This window comes from Mytilus galloprovincialis, chromosome 12 (genome assembly GCF_965363235.1).
Source record: "Mytilus galloprovincialis chromosome 12, xbMytGall1.hap1.1, whole genome shotgun sequence".
Taxonomy (NCBI): Eukaryota; Metazoa; Mollusca; class Bivalvia; order Mytilida; family Mytilidae; genus Mytilus; species Mytilus galloprovincialis.
The window spans coordinates 36,838,406-36,861,871 of NC_134849.1; the positions used below are offsets into that span (position 1 = coordinate 36,838,406).

The 23,466-nt window shown below is 32.5% G+C and overlaps 1 protein-coding gene across 1 annotated transcript in view; it reads left to right on the top strand.

Moving 5' to 3' along the window:
• Window positions 1-23,466, top strand: part of LOC143053408 (tRNA (guanine(10)-N(2))-methyltransferase TRMT11-like) — a 54,365-nt gene that overhangs the window by 30,443 nt on the left and 456 nt on the right. Inside the window, exons 11-12 of the mRNA XM_076226208.1 lie at window positions 21,054-21,185; window positions 22,364-22,484. Of these exons, the coding sequence (XP_076082323.1) occupies window positions 21,054-21,185; window positions 22,364-22,484 (253 nt within the window). The remainder of the gene's footprint in view (window positions 1-21,053; window positions 21,186-22,363; window positions 22,485-23,466) is intronic.

Sequence of the window (23,466 nt, forward strand, 5' to 3'; positions counted from 1 at the left end):
TATTGTAATGTCTTAATGTTGACCCAATCATTAAACCGCCGCTTCGAAAAAGTGGGGAGTATACTGTGTTACCTCTGTCTGACCGTCCGTCCATCCGTCAGTTCGTCCGTCCGCCCAGTGAATATTTTCGTTGCTTCTTTTTCATGAAAAAACATTACAAGGATTTCTGAAATTTGGTTTATTGAAGTCGGGTTTATCGCGTGATGCATTTTCAGATTCTTAACTCGATCAACAACTTTCTGTTTACCGGACACTGTTTACATGAGAGCTAAGTTGAACATTTTCGTCATATTTTTCTCAGAAACTACAATACAATGATTTCTGAAATTTGGTTTCAAGGTTTATATAAGTCAGTTATACTGTGTGATGCTTTTTTAGATTCACATCTCAACAATTTCCTGTTTACTGAAATATTTGGGCGGGGGTATCACCAGTAGCTCGCACCATTACTGGTTGGTCATGATTTGTATGCTCTTTATAGACTGTGTTATTTGGAAAATAAAATATTCTTTTCTGTTCTATTCTATATACAGATTTCGAATTGAATATATAGAAAGTATTCGAACTACCTTAGTCTTATGTAATATATACGGAGTTATTTCTTAAAATATGCTATTACATAAACTTGAACGTATTAATACAGACAGACAAAAAATATTTTACCCTGATACTTGACTTGATAAGTGTCGGACTTATGGGTTGTCGGAGTATTGGGCTGTCGGAGCAATGGGTTGTCGGACTGTTGGGTTGTCGGACTAATGGGTTGTCGGACCAATGGGCTGTCGGACTAATGGGCTGTCGGAATAATGGCGTGTAACCGTTGGTTTAATGTTTTCCATTCAGGAATAACTGATAGATTTGTACAATATATTTTATTTCAAGGTAAACATAATTCATGCTTCAGCCATTCTTATGATTGTGTGTGGGCAAATTAAAAGGGGAAAAAGGGGGGGGTACATTATTTGAAATGTCATGAAAAGGCAAGTAGTATTCATGTTATTAATCTTACTCTATTGATATTTTAATAAAAACAACAATTATTAAATTAAATTATTACATTGTATTATACCTGTTAGAAACTGTTTAATCTTGAGTGTTTATTTAAAACAAATATCAAGGACTTTTGATTCTTTGTGGAGTGATTTTTGATTTTGCAGGGGGAAACTTAGATGCATTTATTGATTAAAAGATCTGTTCAACTGGGAAGAATTTCAAGCAGAACAACTTCACCAAGATGTTATGTAGCATTTCTAGTTGGAAGTCCAGCAATTTCAATTACAGACAGGAAGAGAAGTTTACTTATGATAATAACACAAAAATGAATATTCAAGAAAATCCTTTTTAATAATTTCATGAACTTTAGATGAACAGTTCATGAACTACAAGTGGACAAACAATGTTCATGAATTAAATTACTGATGAACAGTTCATGAACACAGTAGTTCATGTGTTCATGAATGATTCATGGACTGGTATATTTCATGAACAAATTCATGAATCATTCATAAAAAATTCATGAACTATACATGAACAGGACATGAACTACAAATGGACAAGCGTGTTCATGAACTATAAAATCATGAACAATTCATGAATAATAAAAGTTCAAGAACTATTTTTGTTCATGAACTTTAATGAACCAAAGAGTTCATGAACACTTTCTGTTCATGAATAGTTCATTATTCACTGGTTCATGAACATGCATGTCCATTTGTAGTTCATGTCTAGTTCATTAACTGTTCATGAATCTTTTATGAACAATTCATGAATTGTGTTCATGAATCATTCATGAATCATCCATGAACATTCATGAATTATTCATAATCATTTTGCAGGGGGACTATCAAAAGGAAAAAAAAATATCTTATTTTAAATGTACATATAATTAAGTTATAATTGAACAAACAATATAATATATAACAAACAACATGCCCTTTTTAAATTTATATAATTTAAGTAAATCTATATGAATTATAAACATAAATACTGATACAATGCATAGATCCCAAATGACATATGTACATTTCTAATTACAAAATAAAAAAATACAAAATTAACGTGTAATAATTGAACAAACAATATATATAAGGCCTAAAACCAGAGGCTCCCTGGAGCCTGGAGCCGCACACCCGGTAACCTGTTGGATACCCAACAGCAGCAACCGTCCATGTTTTTTGACAAATTGGAACAAAATGAGCAATCTTTTCCCCTAGGGTCCAATGTTAAACTATGTTCCCTGCTGGTGGCCATAATGGATCAGGTGTGGACATGTCGGATACAATTTTTAAAGAAAACCACCTAAGGACCATTGTCACCAAGTTTGGTTCCAACTGGTACAGTAGATTCAGAAGAGGAAATCTTTGAATACATTTTCCCAAAATGGCATCCATCTTGGATCATGTGTGGACATGACGGATACAATTTTGAAATGGGACCGCTCAAAGACTTTTGTGACCAAGTTTGGTTCCAATTGGCCAAGCGGTTTCAGAGGTGTAGAAAACAATAGGGGCATCCTCAGGGGTTTTCTTCAGAGCAAGGGATGACGGAGATCCCTCTCAATTAATGCCCCTTCAAAAATGGTGTATTCTTTAATACAATTTAAGAACAAGGCGGGCTTGTGATTATATCCCCATCTGAACAAATTTTCTGAAGAAAACGCTGATCCTATGTCTCATAACTTTTTAGTTTTTTATTTAAATTGGAATTTTCATGCAGTATAATTTTTATAGTGTGGATATTATAATTGCTTCTTTATATTTGTACTTTCAGTAGAAATGAATTTTTTATAGTGAAGATTAAAGAATGATCATACCACAAAGATTTATGGTTGTTTTTGTTAAACTGTGAGTTAGCATGATGCATGATTTACTGAAACCCTAATTTCCAAAACAAGTACTGTGACCGCAAATTATTCAATACAACAATTTTTTATTGGAATTCCACTGGAGAGAAATTGTCTGGCATTCCACTGATCTACTGGAATTCCACTGATTGACCAGTGATAATTCCAGTGGAATCTACTGGAATTCCACTGATTTACCAGTGATAATTCCAGTGGAATCTACTGAAATTCCACTGATTTACCAGTGAAGATTCCAGTAGATCAGTGGAATGCCAGAGAAAATACCACTGGAATTCCACTGGAACTTGTTGCATTCCACTGGAGTTAGCACTGGTAAATCAGTGGAATTCCAGTAGATCAGTGGAATGCCAGACATTTTTTACCGCTGGATTCCACTGGAATTCCACTGGAATCCAGTGGTTAATCCACTGATTTTGCCAGTGGCTTTCCAGTGGAATTCCACTGGAATTTTGTCATCTTTTTCTATGGGGGGGGGGGGTTCAATATACCATATGTAAAAATTGAACCCGGGGTCAAAATACTATGCGGTGAAATGACCCCGGGGTCATTATACCGCATGGTATTTTGACCCCGGGGTCATTTTTCACATATGGTATATTGAACCCCCCTGTTTTTGATAAATAGTATTGCAGATAATCTAATTTATAATTTATTGGCTATTATTTTTTTTTTATTTGAGGTTTTAAGTAGGTGGGGGGGGGGGTCAATATACCGCAGGGGGGTCAAAATACCATGGCTAAGTAAAATTTTGCAAATTATATATACATACAAACTACTTATTGGAGTATTACTACTATGTTAAGGAGTTAGAATAGGTAGAATTTTTGAAATTCAAGGTCTATGGTAGGGGGTTCAATATACTGCAGGGGGTCAAAATACCATGGAATATTTTTTTTTCAAAATATCTTTTCCAGCATGTTAAATGCATACAAACTACTTATAAGAGTATTATCACAATGTTAAGGAGTTAAAATAGCTAGAATTTTTGAAATTCAAGGTCTATAGTAGGGGGTTCAATATACTGCAGGGGGTCAAAATACCATGGAATATTTTTTTTTTCAAAATATCTTTTCCAGCATGTTAAATGCATACAAACTACTTATAAGAGTATTATCACAATGTTAAGGAGTTAGAATAGCTAGAATTTTTGAAATTCAAGGTCTATAGTAGGGGGTTCAATATACCGGTGATCTCAAAATATCATTGGATAATTTTAAGAGTCATAACCTTTTTAGCTAACTGGATGAATCAAAATATGCTAACAGGTGTTAATGAAATTGACAACTTTGTGCAATGTGAAAGGCACTCAAAGGGGATTTTCGTTTAACAAAAAGAGAAAATTTATTTTTCAATCATTGGAGAAACAGATTCTTACATAGTTTCTTGTGGATTATCGGATTCATCCAATCTCGATAGTTAAATTATCAATTTTAAAGTCCTCCTGAGGCTCGGACTTTAAAATTGATAATTTAACTATCTCGATTTAATAAATCCGATAATCCACTGGTATCAATATAAGAATCTATATGTATAAGTGCCATCTTAATCATGAATTTCAGATCATCACCAAATCAAAAGCTGTATGATGAATTAAGTCATTCAGGCGTATAAATTTTCAATATTCATAAAATCTGTAATACAGTTTCAATATTAACATGCTTTATATCTATTGGGTTTAATTTAAGATGTATTTCTAGCTGGTACTATATATGTCCTCCTAAAAAAAGCTTAGTCTAATGTATGAATCTTGTTCTCATTTAGTGTATATATTTTATTAAAATTCAGGGGTTAAGAAATCCATTAGCCCGACACTACAACATTTAGACCTCGGGCAACCAAAACTTGTCACCGAAAATGCCCGTCGGACTTGTAACAAAAAATGCCCGCATAGTATTTTGACCCCGGGTTCAATTTTTAGGGGGTTCAAAATACCATATGACACCAGCAATCACACGTTGATTAAATTTTTTTATACAATGGGTTCGGAAAAGGATAAATTTCCATAGAATTAGAGAAAAGTATATATACAATGTACAAGATAAGGTCAGTGTTAGAAAATGGCCTGTGTTTACGTGGTTAAAAACTACAACAGTTTCATGTCTAATACATACAAAAAGTTGATATTTTTCTGATATGAATCTGAGATTGTTTTTATGCTACAACTGAAAATGCTACAATTTTAGTTGTGAAAATGTTAACGCATAATGAAAACTTCTTTTTCATCCCTGATTGAGCCGTAAATTGAATGTTAGAAAAATTGATGTGACCTCAAATCAACATTGTATGAAATATCTCAATTGTTACTACACTTTGAAGATAAGGTCAACAGGAAGTGTTCTGTACCATAATATAAAAATATATGTCAACAATTTCTATTTTGAGTCTGTTGTACTAAATAATGTGCATGTATCATAAGTATGAAGGATGCTCTGATAGTTTTACTCTAAATTTTTAATATCCAAAATGTTGTTTTTCGCATGATTAGGGCTGAACCACATTTAAACACATTGAGGGGCTAGGAGGCAACCTAATTAGTAAATTGTGGGTGGTTGCATTTTCTTAAGAATTTTCTGAAGAAAAGTTTCTCCCATCAGAAGTAATTTTGTTCTCTTAAAACTTTTTGTGAAATTGATGGCAGTACATAGATTTGAGTATTTGAGTCTATAGATGGCGAGTCTATAGATGGCAATGTGATGGTCTTTCTGAAATTTGTGATTTTTATTTTGGTAATAATCCTTTTATCTTGTTCAAAAAATAGTTTAAACATATTTATTTATAGTGGATTGGGAAACAAGTTTTGCAACTTATATTAATCCCTTTACACTTTGTGGGTGCGAGTGCTGCCTTGTAGCGGCATTAGCCTACTCTTTTTCGAAATCTACAAGGGTGTCTTTAACGTGTAAGAGATATTGCTCTCTCTTAACACTGGTCAGCCATTTATCGTCCCCTGCATCATATCATCATCATCAGCCCTCATGAAAAAGAATGTCTGAATTTTTGCTGAGTTTTGCTGAATAGGTTCTGGACCCTAGCTGAATGCATGCTGAACCAAATTTTGGGATCTGAAAACGTGCTGAAGCACTTTTTCCAAATTCTGAACAAATACTGAAAACTTACTGGAATGTTCAGATTTGCTGAAAAAGTGCTGTAACATTTTCTGAAAAGTTCAGACTGTGCTGAAAAATTCAGACATCGCTGAACTGAAGCTGAAAATAATCTGAACTGTTCAGTTATTGCTGAACTCCTCAGACAAACATCTGAAACTATGCTGAAAATTTTTTGATATCTTTGAACAGTGCTGAATTTTTCAGAACAGCCCTGAAAACTTTCTGAACAGATTTTCAAGATCCTGAAATGTTCAGAAACAATACTGAAATCATTCTGAACAGAATAAATACTTGCTTAATTTTTCAGAGAGACATCTGAAAATGTGTTGAACTATTCAGACAGTGTTAAATTGTTTAAAACAGCTAAAAAAAAACCTTTCTGAAATGATAGAAAGCTGAACTGTTCAGAACAGCTCTAAGAGCTTATATGAACAGATTTGCCAGATGCTGAACTGTTCAGACAGAATACTGAAAATCTTCTGAAAATAATACAAACAAGAATGTGTCCACAGTACACAGATGCCCCACTCACACTATCATATTCTATATTTAGTGGACCTTGAAATTGAGGTAAAATTCTAATTTGGCATTAGAATTAGATAGATCATATCATTAGGAACATACTAAGTTTCAAGTTGCTTGGACTTCAAGTCTTCATAAAAAAACTACCTTGAACAAAAACTTTAACCTGAAGCGGGACAGACAGACGGACAGATGAATGGACGGACAAACAGACAGACCCACAGACCAGAAAACATAATGCCACCAGCCTCTACTATCGTAGGTGGGGCATAAAAAATATTTTTCAAACTTTTATATCAGACCAGAGCAGAATACATGTACACCAAAGACCACCAAACTGAAGTTGTTTTTTTTAATTACATGAGTTGATCTGAAGTCAACAGTCTTCACGATGAACTTTTAAATCTACAGGCCCGAAGTTAAATTTTTAAAATTTTTTAGTTAGATTCTGACATTGGCCTGTAGATATGATTTTTACAGGCCCGAGAGCAATTTTACAAGCCTAGGCTGCCTGGGCTGCCACTCAGCGTGAAGACTGAAGTCAATTGGCGTTAACAACGTAAACAATTAATTTTTAGAGCAGAGTAATTGATATAACATAAGCATTGTGACATAAGATTTTTAAGGGAAAGTTTAAGAATTTGGGTCGTATCTTTTTGAGATATTAGCCAATCAGTAAAATCAAAATATATTCGAAGTGAAAATAGTTTATATAAACAAATAAAAAAATCTCAAAATCATTAACTACATGTACCAAAAAAAGGGGGGGGTGTCATTTAAGATTCTCCCACTCAGGGGCACCCAAATGTAATCATGTCCACAGGTACCTGTGAAATCTACAATAAACAATAATAAGCTGGCTTTCTGTTTAAAGTCATGAGTACTCCATTAATAATGTTATGATTGGTAATCACATTAACACTGAAGATCTTATATCAATTACAATTTATAACAAGTTTGTTTTTTCTATAATAAATTTCCTTTCTTTAAAAGTCATGATTCCCCAACTTGCAAAACATAATCTGTTAATTTTGGGGGCGAATTAACCAGGTCCGATTTGACTTGGTGCCGAACTGTCTATAACGGTGCCGATTTGACAAGGTGCCGGAATGTCTAGAATTCATTTATATGAAGACTTGAGAGATCTTGAGAGGCATACCAAAATTATACCAGCAAGGACCTATGTTATATTAAAATATTGACACCGGAGGTCTTGCCAGGTGTCAATGTGTCTTGGTGTCGAAGTATTTATAAAAATTCAAAATTTGAAAAGGGAACTTACGTTGAAATTATTTGCGATTTGTTCGATAGCCTATCCGTTTTTGCTGGTGCACTGCCAGTGTAGAAGAAGTTTTCTGAATCTCTCTCCAAGTTCTTAAATATGCCTTACTTAATTGTATTTCGGCATAAAAAAGAACAAAGAAAAATATCAGATTAGTCAATCGCTGTAATTGTAAACTAATACCGTGTTATTTACAAGCACTGATAGTACAGTCAGTTATATAGGGAGTTAAAACGTTTTAATGATCTAAGCTGGTCCCTTGCTGGCTACTACACTATGTTCGTAGAAAGTAGATACCAGTTTAATAAGTGAAACCTTTCTGAACCGGAAACGCATAATAAATTACGTCAACAAAAAACTATTTAGGCGCCCTAAATACGATTTGTGAAATGATGGCTATATATTTATCAGATAAGTATATTACAGATTGAACTGAAATGTTTATTGCTAATTATACCCCCGCTTTAAAAAAGGGGGGGTATACTGTTGTACCTCTGTCTGTCCGTCCATCAGTCCGTCAGTCCGTCCGTCAGTCCGTCCGTCAGTCAGTCCGTCCCATGAAACTTTCGTCACATTTTTCTCAGGAACTACACATCCACCCTTTCTGTAATTTGGTATCAACATTTATATATGTCAGCCATACCGTGTGATGCGTTTTCAGATTCATCACTTGACAACTTCCTGTTTACCGAACACTTGTCTGATTTTACACATGATAGCCAAGTTGAAAATTTTCGTCACATTTTTCTCAGGAACTACAATACAAGGATTTCTGAAATTTGGTTTCAGGATTTATATAAGTCAGCTATACCGTGTGATGCGTTTTCAGATTCATCACTCGACAACTTCCTGTTTACCGAACACTTGTATGATTTTACACATGATAACTAAGTTAAAAATTTTCGTCACATTTTTCTCAGGAACTACAATACAAGGATTTCTGAAATTTGGTTTCAGGATTTATATAAGTCAGCTATACCGTGTGATGCGTTTTCAGATTCATCACTCGACAACTTCCTGTTTACCGAACACTTGTATGATTTTACACATGATAACCAAGTTAAAAATTTTCGTCACATTTTTCTCAGGAACTACAATACAAGGATTTCTGAAATTTGGTTTCAGGATTTTTATAAGTCAGCTATACCGTGTGATGCGTTTTCAGATTCATCACTCGACAACTTCCTGTTTACCGAACACTTGCATATTTTTACACTATTAATATTATCCACTTGCGGCGGGGGTATCATCAGTGAGCAGTAGCTCGCAGTTTCACTTGTTTTAAATCATATTTACACAGTGTAGATACTATTCTGTACGCTATCCGGAAGTCCCGATTTTCGAAGCGAGGATTTCAAACTGGCTAACAGAACGGTTTTGTTTTGGTGCTTTTTCTCATCATTTGTTTACTCCTATATCTATTAAGTGCTTTGCACATCTTAAATGTATGTATAACATCATAAATTTGAGTAACTGTAACAAAAACATGCAGTAGAATATAAAATATTCGCGTGCATCACACCAACTTCATAGAAAAAAGTGAAATCGATTGACAATTTTGCTCTCGTAGTACAAAGCAGATAATCTTTTATTGCGAATATTTGCATCAGTTTACAGTAAAATATATACTGTTTCAATATTCCTACCGTATTTAAGTAGAATGTTCGTATTTCAAATAAAAAAATATGCTTTCCTTGAGGAACCCAAAATAAATTACTGTACGATCAGTCTAAAACTGACTGTATTCTAGTAGCGATTTCAGATTTTTTGTCTGTATGACCAGTCGTGATTTTGAAGAAAAAAACAACAACAAATGGAAGTTTTTAACGACCTTGACTGAAAAACAACGGCAATTTGAAGGTATATACGTGTCTATGTGATATTATGATAGTGTCCATGGAACTATAACGTGTAATTTCTTTCATCAGACAATACAAATATATTTCTGATGATTTTTGTAGACGGCAAATTAATTTTTGTTCCGTCAGTCTTACTTAAAATCAAATGCCTAAAAAGCAATACATGATTCGCTTGTGGACTGTATTAGTGTGTCGTTGCAGTTATCTGTTTAACTATTACATTTTTAAAGACTATTTACACCGTCTACCGTTGATCAATTGGTGATTACATACATCAAGCCTGTCTCTTTTAAAATGACAAAAAATAGATAGAGAAAGCTTTGTTAAAAAACTTTAGGTATTGAGGAAAGAATTAACGAAATTATACCCCGCCACTTCTATAGTCCATGTTTTGGAAAAAAATAAACCACCAGAAAAACTAAATTATAGGTGCACAGGGGCATCATTTAATAACGAATATGAGAAAGTTTTATTAATACTAGTATATGGTAAGTTTTTGAAAGTTGCGTATAGTAAGCGGGTACCACCCAATAAGGTAATGGAAAAGTCCATATCATGGAAATAAAAAACTTATGATTTTTCGAAAAACCAAAATAAGAGGTACACAATTGAATTAAATGATAAGGAATCTGAAAAAAAAAGATTCATTAAGTTATGACAAGTGTCTGAAGAAAGTTGTGGATATAAAATAGGTACGCCCAATATAAGGTTATGACAAAGTCCGTATTTACGATAGAGAAACATCAAAAATATTTTTACAAAATATTCGAAATAGAATATACATACATTAATAGATTACAAATGGAGCAATTTTAGAAAAGTTTAACAATTGGTTTTGGAGGTCACGGTTGGAAATATCTGATGGGTGCCCCCATATAATGCAATGTTCAAGTCTGTATCTTATATAAAGAGACCCCATAAAATATTCTTAATAAAATCAGAAATACATTCCTTTTTTTATATAAATAAGGCCGTTAATTTTCTCGTTTGAATTGTTTTACATTGTCATTTCGGGGCTTTTTATAGCCGACTCTGTGGTATTGGCTTTGCTTATTGTTGAAGGCCATACGGTGACCTACATTTGTTAATATCTGTGTCATTTTGATCTCTTGTGAACGGTTGTCTCATTGGCAATCATACCGCATCTTCTTTTTTATATTTTTTATATTTATGATACGGAATCCGAGAAAAAAATAATTAATAGTTATACCAGTGACGGATTCAAGAAAATTGGGATCCGGCGGTTTGAAACTCTTTTTTTTAACTTTCAATGCATTTGTATGGGAACATATATTTGGAATCCTCTTTTCTCCTGGATTGGACCCCCTCTCCATTTAAAAATGTCTGGAAACACCAATGTATATTAAGTGGTGTATGTGGAGATGCGCTTGCAAAACCGGTGAAACATGTTGTACCGGTCCAACGGACAAACGGAAAGACGGACTTCATTATCACTATAAACCATCGCCTCACAAAGTGGTGTACAATTGAGTGTGAAAGAGACAGATCTACATCCAAAACAAAGTGAAGGAACTGTGATCAATTATAGGCTACAGTACGGCCTCGAATGTTTGTAAATTCATGCATTTTTATATAGTAACTATTAAATCTGTGTGTTTGTACAATTTTAAGTAAAACGGAGGACATTTCTGAAACTTCTATAAACAAACAAACCTTTTTTCTTATTTCAGCCACATTCAAACATCCTTATACTTAATGTAATAAGTCGAGTACACCCTATCAAGCTAAAACATGTTTGAAAAGTTTACAGGATGTGAATTTATTAAAATATATTTGTGTTATTTAGAAAAATGCCATCTTCTAATGTATCGTAAATAACTTTGAAATCACTACTAGAATACAGTGAAATAACGACTGATCATACAGTTTCAAAATATACAAGCGAGACTGATCGTACAGTGAGAAATTCAAACAAGTGTAATTTTCTTATTTCTGGCTTCAAAGATCTGGCTGAAACTTTTACCACCACTTAAAATACACTTTATCTAGTAAATTAAGTCTGGATCTTACGTTAATTTGTACAGTAAGAGTGCAAAAAGATTGTTTTTAGGTTCACCAACTGATTTTCCTTAGTGATGCACTTGAAAATCTCTTAATTAAGGCAAAGATACGAATAATGAATGTGCTAAATTTAATTATAAACCATTTGTGAGTATCGATGTCAGCTGAATTAATCATTAAGCAATGTACAGATGAACATCTTACCGTTTAATATAGTATATCCGACAAATTTAAAATGTGATCCAAAAAGTTCTCGCTTCGAAAATCGCGACTTCCGGAAAGCGTACAGAATAGTATCTACACTGTGATTTAAAGATAAAAGTTTATTGAGACAATCTATAAATACGATTTTTGAGAAGGTCAACACCAGAAAATAAATAAAAATGAAGAAAATCCTTGAAATTATGTATTGAACTTGTGCACATCATTATGCACTGACCGTTCAACTTACATGTATTTAGAGAAAATCAGAGGAGGAAGGGGAATGTTCTTGTTTTTTTAGGAACCAGCTGTTTTTTTACTTTAATGGGGAAAAAAAAAAAAGGGGGACATGCTTTTGCAAGTTTTGGTATGTGAGATACATGGGTTGAATATGGAACAAAGGGAGGGGGAGAATGTGAGAGAATTCATGATTTTTTTTTTACAAAATAACCGGATTTGGTAAATGAACCATATTTTGGGAACCAGCAGTTTTTATACGACCGCAAATTTTGAAAAAAATTTCGTCGTATATTGCTATCACGTTGGCGTCTGCGTCGTCGTGGTCGTCCGGCGTCCGAATACTTTTAGTTTTCGCACTCTAACTTTAGTAAAAGTGAATGGAAATCTATGAAATTTTAACACAAGGTTTATGACCACAAAAGGAAGGTTGGTATTGATTTTGGGAGTTTTGGTCCCAACATTTTAGGAATTAGGGCCAAAAAGGGCCCAAATAAGCATTTTCTTGGTTTTCGCACTATAACTTTAGTTTAAGTTAATAGAAATCTATGAAATTTTGACACAAGGTTTATGACCACAAAAGAACGGTTGGGTTTGATTTTGGGAGTTTTGGTCTCAACAGTTTAGGAATTAGGGGCCAAAAAAGGGCCCAAATAAGCATTATTCTTGGTTTTCGCACAATAACATTAGTTTAAGTAAATAGAAATCAATGAAATTTAAACACAATGTTAATGACTACAAAAGGAAGGTTGGTATTGATTTTGGGAGTTTAGGTCCCAACAGTTTAGGAATTAGGGGCCAAAAAGGGACCCAAATAAGCATTTTTCTTGGTTTTCGCACCATAACGTTAGTATAAGTAAATAGAAATCTATGAAATTTAAACACAAGGTTTATGACCATAAAAGAAAGGTTGGGTTTGATTTTGGGAGTTTTGGTCCCAACATAATAAGGGGCCCAAAGGGTCCAAAATTAAACTTTTGTTTGATTTCATCAAAATTGAATAATTGGGGTTCTTTGATATGCTGAATCTAACTGTCATGACTGTGTATGTAGATTCTTAACTTTTGGTCCCGTTTTCAAATTGGTCTACATTAAGGTCCAAAGGGTCCAAAATTAAACTTAGTTTGATTTTGACAAAAAATGAATCAGTTAGGTTCTTTGATATGCTGAATCAAAAAATGTACTTAGATTCTTGATTGTTGGCCCAATTTTCAAGTTGGTCCAAATCGGGGTCCAAAATTAAACTTTGTTTGATTTCATCAAAAATTGAATAAATGGGGTTCTTTGATATACCAAATCTAACTGTGTATGTAGATTCTTCATTTTTGGTCCTGTTTTCAAATTGGTCTACACTAAAGTCCAAAGGGTCCAAAATTAAACTTAGTCTGATTTTAACAAAAATTGAAATCTTGAAGTTCTTTGATATGCTGAATCCAAAAATGTACTTAGATTTTTTATTATGGGCCCAGTTTTCAAGTTGGTCCAAATCAGGATCTAAAATTATTATATTAAGTTTTGTGCAATAGCAAGTCTTTTCAATTGCACAGTATTGCGCAATGGCAAGAAATATCTAATTGCACAATATTGTGAAATATCAAATTTTTTTTTAATTAGAGTTATCTTTCTTTGTCCAGAATAGTAAGCAAGAAATATCTAATTGCAAAATATTGTGCAATAGCAAGATTTTTTTTTAATTGGAGTTATCTTTCTTTGTCCAGAATCAACTTAAATCTTTGTTATATACAATATACAATGTATATTCACTTTTTACTACCAACTGATAAATTAAAATAATCTTTACCATTCAGTGATAACAAGCAGTTTTTTTACATCTTAATATTTTATGATGTATTTAAATGAGTAGTTATTGTTGCAAACTCCATTAGAAATTTTAATTGAGATTAGTTTTGGAATAAGGGAAAGGGGGATGTGATTAAAAAAATTGGGTTCAATTTTTCTCATTTGAAATTTCATAAATAAAAAAGAAAATTTCTTCAAACATTTTTTTGAGAGGATTAATATTCAACAGCATAGTGAATTGCTCTAAGAGAAACAAAAATTTTAAGTTCATTAGAACACATTCATTCTGTGTCAGAAACCTATGCTGTGTCAACTATTTAATCACAATCCAAATTTAGAGCTGAATCCAGCTTGAATGTTGTGTCCATACTTGCCCTAACCGTTCAGGGTTCAACCTCTGCGGTCGTATAAAGCTACGCCCTGCGGAGCATCTGGTTGACACGTGTGTTGAAACTTATTTTCGTACGATGTTTTTACATTTTTTTTCTTTATCAGTTTTCGTGCTTGAAGATCATTATTCACCAAGTTTTCTGGAATTGATTAAGAGCTACGCGAAAATTTTCTTGTTTCTGAAATGACGATTTAATTTCATCTTTGTCCGTGCACCCTCCTTTTTTTTTTACTGTAAATTATTAGACAATGTCATGCGATGTTTATAACAGCTGAGCAATAATATTTCATTGAACTAAAATTTAAGAAATGATGATAAAATGGCATAACAAACATATTGTTAGAAAGGTGAAATATATATTGATTTTACATATTTTTCTGTCTTCAAAGATGATTTTTTTTCTTTTTTTTTCCCGACCGACCGACCCGACTTTTTCATGGGGAAAATCCGTAAACCAACAAATTAAAAAACCGTGGCCTAACAAGCACTTTATTTTACATTTTAATATTTTATGATGTATTTAAAAGAGTAATTGTTGCAAACTCCATTAGAAATATGAATTGATATCAGTTTTGGAAAAAGGGAAACAGGGATGTGAAAAAAGGGGGGGGGGTAAATTTTTCTCATTTCAGATTTCATAAATAAAAAGAAAATTTCTTCAAACTTTTTTTTGGAGAGGATTAATATTCAACAGCATAGTGTATTGCTCAAAGGCAAAAAAAAAAAAGTTCATTAGACCACATTCATTCTTTGTCAGAAACCTATGCTTTGTCAACTATTTAATTTTAGATTTAAAAAGTTTGAAGAAGAAATCTTTAATTGATTTGTAAAATCTTGACATTTGTTTTGTGTGAAAAAAAAAACCATGTAATGTCAAAAATTTGATCACAATCCAAATTCAGAGCTCTATCACGCTTGAATGTTTTGTCCATACTTGCCCCAACTGTTCAGGGTTCGACCTCTGCGGTCATATAAAGCTGTGCCCTGCGGAGCACCTGGTTTTAATTTGAGGGACAAAAAGGGGGGGGGCATGCTTTTGCAAATTTTGGGATGTGAATTATAGGGGATTGTGAGGATATGAAGAGGATGTCAGATGTGAGAGGAATAATGGAAAAAAAAAATACAAAAAAGCAGGATTTCGGAAATGAACCATATTGTGTCCCTAACCTGAACTTAGATATGACACATTGCTTTTCTTTATGAAAGTATCAATCAATGGCAGATACAGGGTGCCAGGGTCCCACATATGGAGCTTCATATATATGATAATTGCATAGACTTTTTACAAGTATTCACACCAACAGGAGCGGATCCAGACATTTTAAAAAGTGGGGGTGCGGCAACTATATGTCCCAATTCAAATCGACAAATGCATTGATCATTAAAAAAAAGGGGCGCCCTTTCCTTTAACAAAATCATGGATCTGCACCTTTCAATACAGAAAACTCTAAGAAATGTTTATACTTTTTTTCGCTTCCCTTCTAAAATTTATTTTTTTCATGATATTAAATCAATCGATTAAAAAAATGGCATTATAAAAAAAATCGTTATTTATATTGAATTAAAAAATAAGTAAGACATTGGATTCTTTGTGGATTGTATTTTCTTGCAGGTGAAAGTCCTGCATCTTCCACAGAAACTTTTTGAAATTCAAGTAGAAATTGAACTGATCTAAGTTTGAAGCTCTGAAACTTCAATTTTGATTAATACAGAAAGAAAGAGAAGTTTACATATATTATAATCTGATTTTTATTTAATATACAAATGATTCTCAATTTCTGAATTAATAGAATTAAAAGTTCATGAATAATTCATGATTCACATTATTTGAAATAATTATCAGGCCGTTGAAATTGGATTGATGATTTTCCCTATTAACACAAGAAAATTTCAAAGGGTTGGAAAAATAGAACAAGACGCATATTGTTAATGTTACTGTTATAGATACGAAATGTTTCAAGTGAAAGACGTGAGATTACATGTAGATTTACTGTAGTGCTCCTTTCGTGTGGTAACCTAACGGTGTACAATACTTGGCCCAAGTATCAACAGCAGCATGGAAGCTTTCACTTGGGACAATTATAAGTTTATTATACAAAATATAAAAATAATTAGATGTGGCATGATTGATGCTGAGCAAACAATTCATAGATAAAAAAAAACAAAAAACCCAGAGATATAATAAAAGGTCATTACTGGTCAGTTAAAGATTAAAATGGGCAAAATCTATACTGTATTATGTATAACCGACTTCAAAATGTGTCCACTTTCTCATAAATTTCTTATGTCACAATGCTGGGTCATTGATGTCACAACATAACAAACTAATCATCAGTTGTAAAAGGCTTGACTGATCTGATTGCAACTATATAAGACACAAAATAAAAAGCAATAATAAAAAAGACAAAGACACAACTAATTATTCTACTTCACATATGACACAATTGTATTTCTTAAATAATGTTTATTTGTTTTGGATAAATAGTGTCTTTCAGACAGAATATCAAAAAGCTCATATTGTCTAAATACCAATGGAAACTTTCCTGAATTATAACTGAAAATCATCTGAACCTTTCCTGAAAAATGTAAGCTAAAGCTGAAAATGGTCTGAACCCATCCTGAACAATAGCTGAATACTGAGTATAGATTAATTCAAATTTTTACTGAATATTTGCTTAAATATTGTTTTGTTTGTTGAACATTTTAGAAAGGAATGCTAAAAAGTTTACCTTTCGAGTCTTAGATGAACTTGAACAGAAAATTTGCTGAAAACCCACTGGAACGGGTTAAATTATAGCTGGTTTTTTTTTAGAAAATGGTGTTTAAGAGGTTCTGAATATTTCAGCAAGTTGTTCAGAAAGATTCAGAAGTAAAACTAATTATTTCTGAATATTTACTGAAAATGTCTTGCTGAATTGTAACTGAAAGTTTGCTGAAAACTTGCTGGAATGTGCCAAATTCAGCCATTTTAAGCAAAAGGTTTTTTATAGGTTCTGAATATTTCAGAAAGGTGTTCAGAAAAATTCAGAATTAATGCTGAATTATTTCTGAATATTGCTGAATATTTACTGAAAATGACTTGCTGAATTGTTACTGAAAATTTGCTGAAAATGTGCTGGAATGTGCCAAATTCAGACATTTTTAAGCAAAAGGTTTTTAATAGATTCTGTAAGATTCAGCAAGGTGTTCAGAAAAATTCAGAATTAATGCTGAATTATTTCTGAATATTGCTGAATATTTACTGAAAACGTACTGCTGAATTTTTACTGAAAATGTGCTGAAAACTTGCTGGAACGTGCCAAATTCAGGCATTTTTAAGAAAAGGGTTTACTAAATGTGTTCAGTAAAATTTCAGCATCGAGTTCAGAAAAAATTCAGAAAAATATTTTCATGAGGAAGTTCCTACGGACTATCATCGTTTCCTCAAGACCATACTCGCAAATGGTGTCAAGGGAGAGCCGAAAATTCAGTCCCTGAAATTTTCATCCCGGAACGGGAATGGAACCAGAAACCTTTGTGTTAGTAGTCCGATGCTCTTACACCTACAACCCATAACAGTGACAATTTATAACAAAACCCAGCAAGACAAGAAGTAGATTTTACAGTAAATCATAATAAAAAGAAGCTTCTGTGTAGTAATTTAGTGCCAAATTGTACCATAACAGAGTTTGTGAAAAGTGTCAGTCCTCAGGATTTTACCACCAAAATTTTGCGTAGGACTGACACAATTTTAGTACTTTTCAATAGAATTAATAATAAGGACCAATAGATTTTCTTCAAGGACCACCAGGGGAAAAAAGATTTCGCGAACTCTGCCATAAGAAAGTACATTTGCCATGAACATGAAAGCCTTTATTTTTCAGGGGAAAAAATCCACAGGGTAAATGTTAGTTATGAAATTCATGTCCTTTCAGGCTTTGAAAATGTCAGTTTAAAGATATCATAATTTAATAAACAAGCAAGCACGAATAAAAATGGTTTTACATGTGAAGCATTCCAATTATTTTGTCAATATGGTTATTTTTAATGACCCCTTCTTTAATAATCATTCCACATAAACTCCAGTTGAACTTAAATGAAATACTATTGGTTCTGAATTGATGCATAGCACTAAAATATCTTATAAAAATTTAACAGAGTCAACTTTTGGTATTTTTCTATTCTTTTGAAATATGGTTTAAATTTCCATAAAATTCCAAAATAATATATTTGTTTATCAAGTAATATTTGTCTTTAAAATGTTGTTATCAATCAGGTTATTTGGAGGTCGAGGATATATGCACATCCATGCACATCTTGTGTCTCAATAAATACATGAAAAAAATAACATGGATAATGGCAGTTAGTCTTTATATTGTCCCGATCTCTGCGTTGTCTGTGATAGGCTATAGGCCTCAAGAGGGCGCAGAATTATTTCAGTTGGGTAAAAATCACTATTACAGTCCTATGAGTCAAGTGTTGTTAGCATAATTTTCAATTAAAGTTGATTACAATTCTGCAATTTCACTAAAAAACAACCCAAAATCCGACAAATTTGTATTACCCTGAACATTATCAGTGGAAAATGTAACCGTTTTGATATTTCCTCAGAATTTAATTTTATTATAAAATGTTTTATTAAATGTTGCACTCATGCTGATAAATATAAATAAATTAATTTCTATTACTTATTTACCTGTTAAAAAGATTTCAATTTAATTCCAGGTTTACCATACAGTTAAAATCCTTATATATTATTGACTTTTTATTAATTTTTAAAACAGACACAAATAAATAAGCATTATCAAAATCCAATTTCTCCTTGTATATGATGTCAAGCATGACCTGACTTCTTTCATATGAGCCCAATTTTATACATTATTATCAGTGTTTTACCTACAAATTTAAATGGACTCTACCAATTTTGTGTTATGTCTATGGGATTTGCGTTAACCAACCGGTTGTTACATTGACAAAAAGGGTAAACAGGTAGCTTGCCTTAACCAAATCTATTTATATCAATTATTTCTTGTGTTAACCAACAGAGCTATTTTTATCTTTTTATTTTCCATTGTCATGATTGTTGTCTTATATTTAGAACATGTCATAAACTGGGTTTTTTTCAAACTACATGAACTAGTAACTGAGATAAGTGTACTTTACATTTACCTGAATATTTTTTATTTTAAGCCCTGAAATAAAATCAACTGAATTTATATTGATCTATATCTACAATGTATATACAGCATTTAAGAAAGATAGTGTAGGTCAATATATAATTGTGCATTGATGTGAATCACAAACATTCCTGGATGAAAACAAATTGTGTCACTCTGAATAATAAGTAAGGAACGATTTAAATGCTAGATATTTGGACTTTTATTTACATTTGTTTGATGCATGGGAGTCAAAGAAAGATGAGATTTTAAGAAAATCAGTACGAGTTTTGGTTTCTCAGCAGGTATTAATTTCACACAGTGTATGTATTATGAAAAATATATCAGCTAATAGGGGGATGGGCATGCTTTTGGAAAGTGGGAAATAGAGATTAAAAAAGTGGTGGTTAAAAGAATGGGGTCATACCCGTAGCCAGGGGGTTCGGGGGGTTTGGATGAACCCCCCCTTGAAATCAAATAAGTCAACGTTATGTTCAAATTGTGATTTTATTGGAAATTCCTGGCTACGGGCCTGGGGATAAAAATGTTGTGATGTGTGATATATTAAGCCATTAATCGAATATAAAAAGTTAGAATGAGTGATAAAGAAAGTATACCAAGTGATGAAAAAAAACAGGATTTTGCAAAATAAGCACACAAACTACTTATAAGAAAGAGAATCTCATGCAAATGACTAAATATGGATTGAATTTTGCACACCAGATTAGAAGATGATTACTATTTGTTTTTCCAACATATCCTCGGTAAGAAAATAGAATATGAAAATGTGCATATATCCTTACTTTCTCTAAATAAATTGAAAGATAAAAGGAACATTTTTAAACCAAAGACCTTTTTTTTTTTAAAAAAAGAATAAAAATATTTAAAAAGAAAGTTATTTCTAACTTTTCTTGATTTGAAAAATATTGTAGACTTAATTTACACTGGTGTATAAAATATAAATCCTGATATCTATGATAAATTTTAACTTTGTTTGTAGAATTTGTACTTACATGATTTTCATTTGGTGTTTTTAATGATCATGTTGACAATTATGTTATGAATTCAGTAAAAATAAATCGTTATTTTGTCCCATTGGGGGAGTCAGGAAGGGTTAGAGAGCATAATAATGTCAAATATTCTTATAACATTATTGACAAGTCAATTAGCCCCCCCCTCCCTTTTTTCCCTTAGACTTTTAATTAACATCTGTGTCATGCAGTCCTCGGCAACAGTGTTTACTAATTGAATGATATTTAACCAAACTTGGAAGGACTAAAAAGTAGAATTTTAAAAATACTGAACTCCGAAAAAAAATCAAAAAGGAAAGACCCTAATCAAATGTCAATATAAAAAGCTCAAACTCATCTATTTAATAGACACAACTGTCATATTCCAGACTTGGTACAGGCATTTTCTTATGTAGAAAATGGTGGATTAAACCTGGTTTTATAGCTAGCTAAACCTCTCACCTATATGACTGTCACACAAAAACATAAATATCATGAATCTTGTTTTCTATTTTCCTAATTTTTTTTACCATACCAAAAAACACTTTTCCTGTCTTAGATATGACCAAATTATGATGGAGTGATAAATGTACATAAATAAAAGTATTTCTTTATTTTTTGCAGTAAGAATGGGCACATTCCTCAACGTGTTGAATACCAGATGGCTGACATCTTTAAAGATTTGTTAAACTTTGCTGCAAGGTTCCTGAACATGAATGGCAGAGTTGTTTTCTGGTTTCCTGTTAGTAGAGAAAGGTTAGAAATTAACTTTGTTGTAAGTTGATATTAAGGTTGCATATGGTGCAATCAAAATCCTTGTGTAATAATTAGCTTACATTGTAAAAGTTTTATCTTATGGACAAAGGGAGATAATTCAAAGTTTTGCCTAAATATGTTCCAATCCTTACAGCAATTCAATATTTGATTTTAAGCCTTCATTGCAAAATGAAAGCATTCTTTACCTGGTCACAAGCATTTTTAATTAATAATGTTGGGAGTTGTAGCACATTTGTTTGAAGAGGATTTATATGTGTTGTTTATAATTATGAATTTTTAAGCTGGGACAAAAATGTGAGATTAATATTGCCTTTTCAGGATAAGCTTCATACAGATGCAAGTATTAGATATCCGAATGCCAGTTCTTATTATTGCTAAACAGTGGATTCATTAAAACATATCCTCAATCCTGAAACAAAAGAGGACACTTGCAAATAAGGCTCCTTTTTAAAAAAAGTCACTAAGACTGAGGGCAGGGAGTCCTAAACATGATTTAAATCTCTTGTATATATATAAATATATATATACATTGATTTAAAGAAAGATGAGGATTATAGTTCAAAGTGTCTGCATTGTTAGTTTTCATTGCTTTATATATGTAAACTGTATATCATGTATCATGTTTTAAGCCATTGGCCCATATGGGGGTAAAGTGCTTTTCAATAACTTAAAGGTATTAATTGTTGGATACCATTTTTTTCTGGATTTCTTGGGTTCAGGTGAACCATGAATTTAAATCTTCAAAGGATTTAGAATTTTCTATAGGCTTGTATACAGACTTTTACAAAATCACGTAATCAAATATCCAGGAAAAAAAAAGTTTTCATCAATCCACAAAAATAGATACTCACAAAAACAAATGAACCCGCAGTACTCACCCAGTCCCATTATTTCCATAATAAAATATCCCAATAAACACCCAAACGGTCTTCTTAAATTTTTGCCTGAAACCTACTGGAATTAGTCACATTTCTTATTGAAATTTAGGTTACCATATATAACATCACATGCAACAATGAAATTAAAAAAAATGTAACCATATTTACGTACGGTGACCTATAGCTGTTAATGTCTGTGTCATTTTCTTTTTTATATATTTATATGTTTATCAAAAGCTATCAGCCAATACATTTTTTAAGAAAATTTTTGTCTTGTAGCTATACAGAAGATAATCTGCCAACACACCCCTGTCTAAGACTGGATTCAAATTGTGAACAAACATTATCAACTAGAATATCTAGGAGACTCATAACCATGGTTAAATGCAAAGAATTCAAGGTTAGTGTACTGGTAGTATTTTTATAGAGCTTGTGTCTAGTTAGAAGACTCATAACCATAGTTAAATGACAAGGATTTATGTAAGTGTATAATTTACATGGTGCGTGTACCTTGTTCAATGTTATTTTAGTGATTCAAAGGTAAATATTGAAATTTATATTACATGCAAAATATTATCACATGTGGTAGTAAGCAAGTATAGGCCACAGTCTGCCTTCAACAATGAGATAATCCCATACCGTATAGTTCTTTACAAAAGGTCTTGAAAAATGTAAAACAATATTCAAACAAGAAAAGTAATGGCCTGATTTATACCAAAACAAATATGGCCGACATAAAATAATGGTAACCACTGTTCTACAGTCTCCTTATTTGGGACAGGCACATAATGAATATTGCATGTTTGTAACTGCTCAACCTGGAGCAGTGGTGTTTCAGCACAACATAAGAACAAACTGAAAATCAGTTGCAATTGGCTTAACTCATAAGATTGGACAGAGGCACAACAATAACTACATATGTAACATAAAAATAAGAGACACAAAACATCCAAATAAGAGTACTAACAGAACTTTACTGAAAGCTAGTTCAAAGCCAATAACAACATATAGATAGATCATCATCTCCCAGACTTATAAGACATACTTAGGTTGAAGCACGCCTCTAGGTGCAGGATTTTCTCGCTGTGTTGGAGACCCATTGGTGGCTTTTGGCTGTTTTTGCTCTTTGATCGGGTTGTTGTCTCTTTGACACATTCCACAATTCTATTCTCTATTTTATTATAATCAATTTGTAATTGAAAATATAACAAAAATACTGAACTCCACTGCAAAATCAGAAAGGGGGGTCATTTAAAAAACCTAATATCAAATGCTATTAATCAAAGGAACAAGTCAAAAACAATCGCACTTTTCCTGATTTGGAACAGGCATTTTCTGTAAAAAGAAAATTATGGTGGGTTAGACCTGGTTTAATAACTACA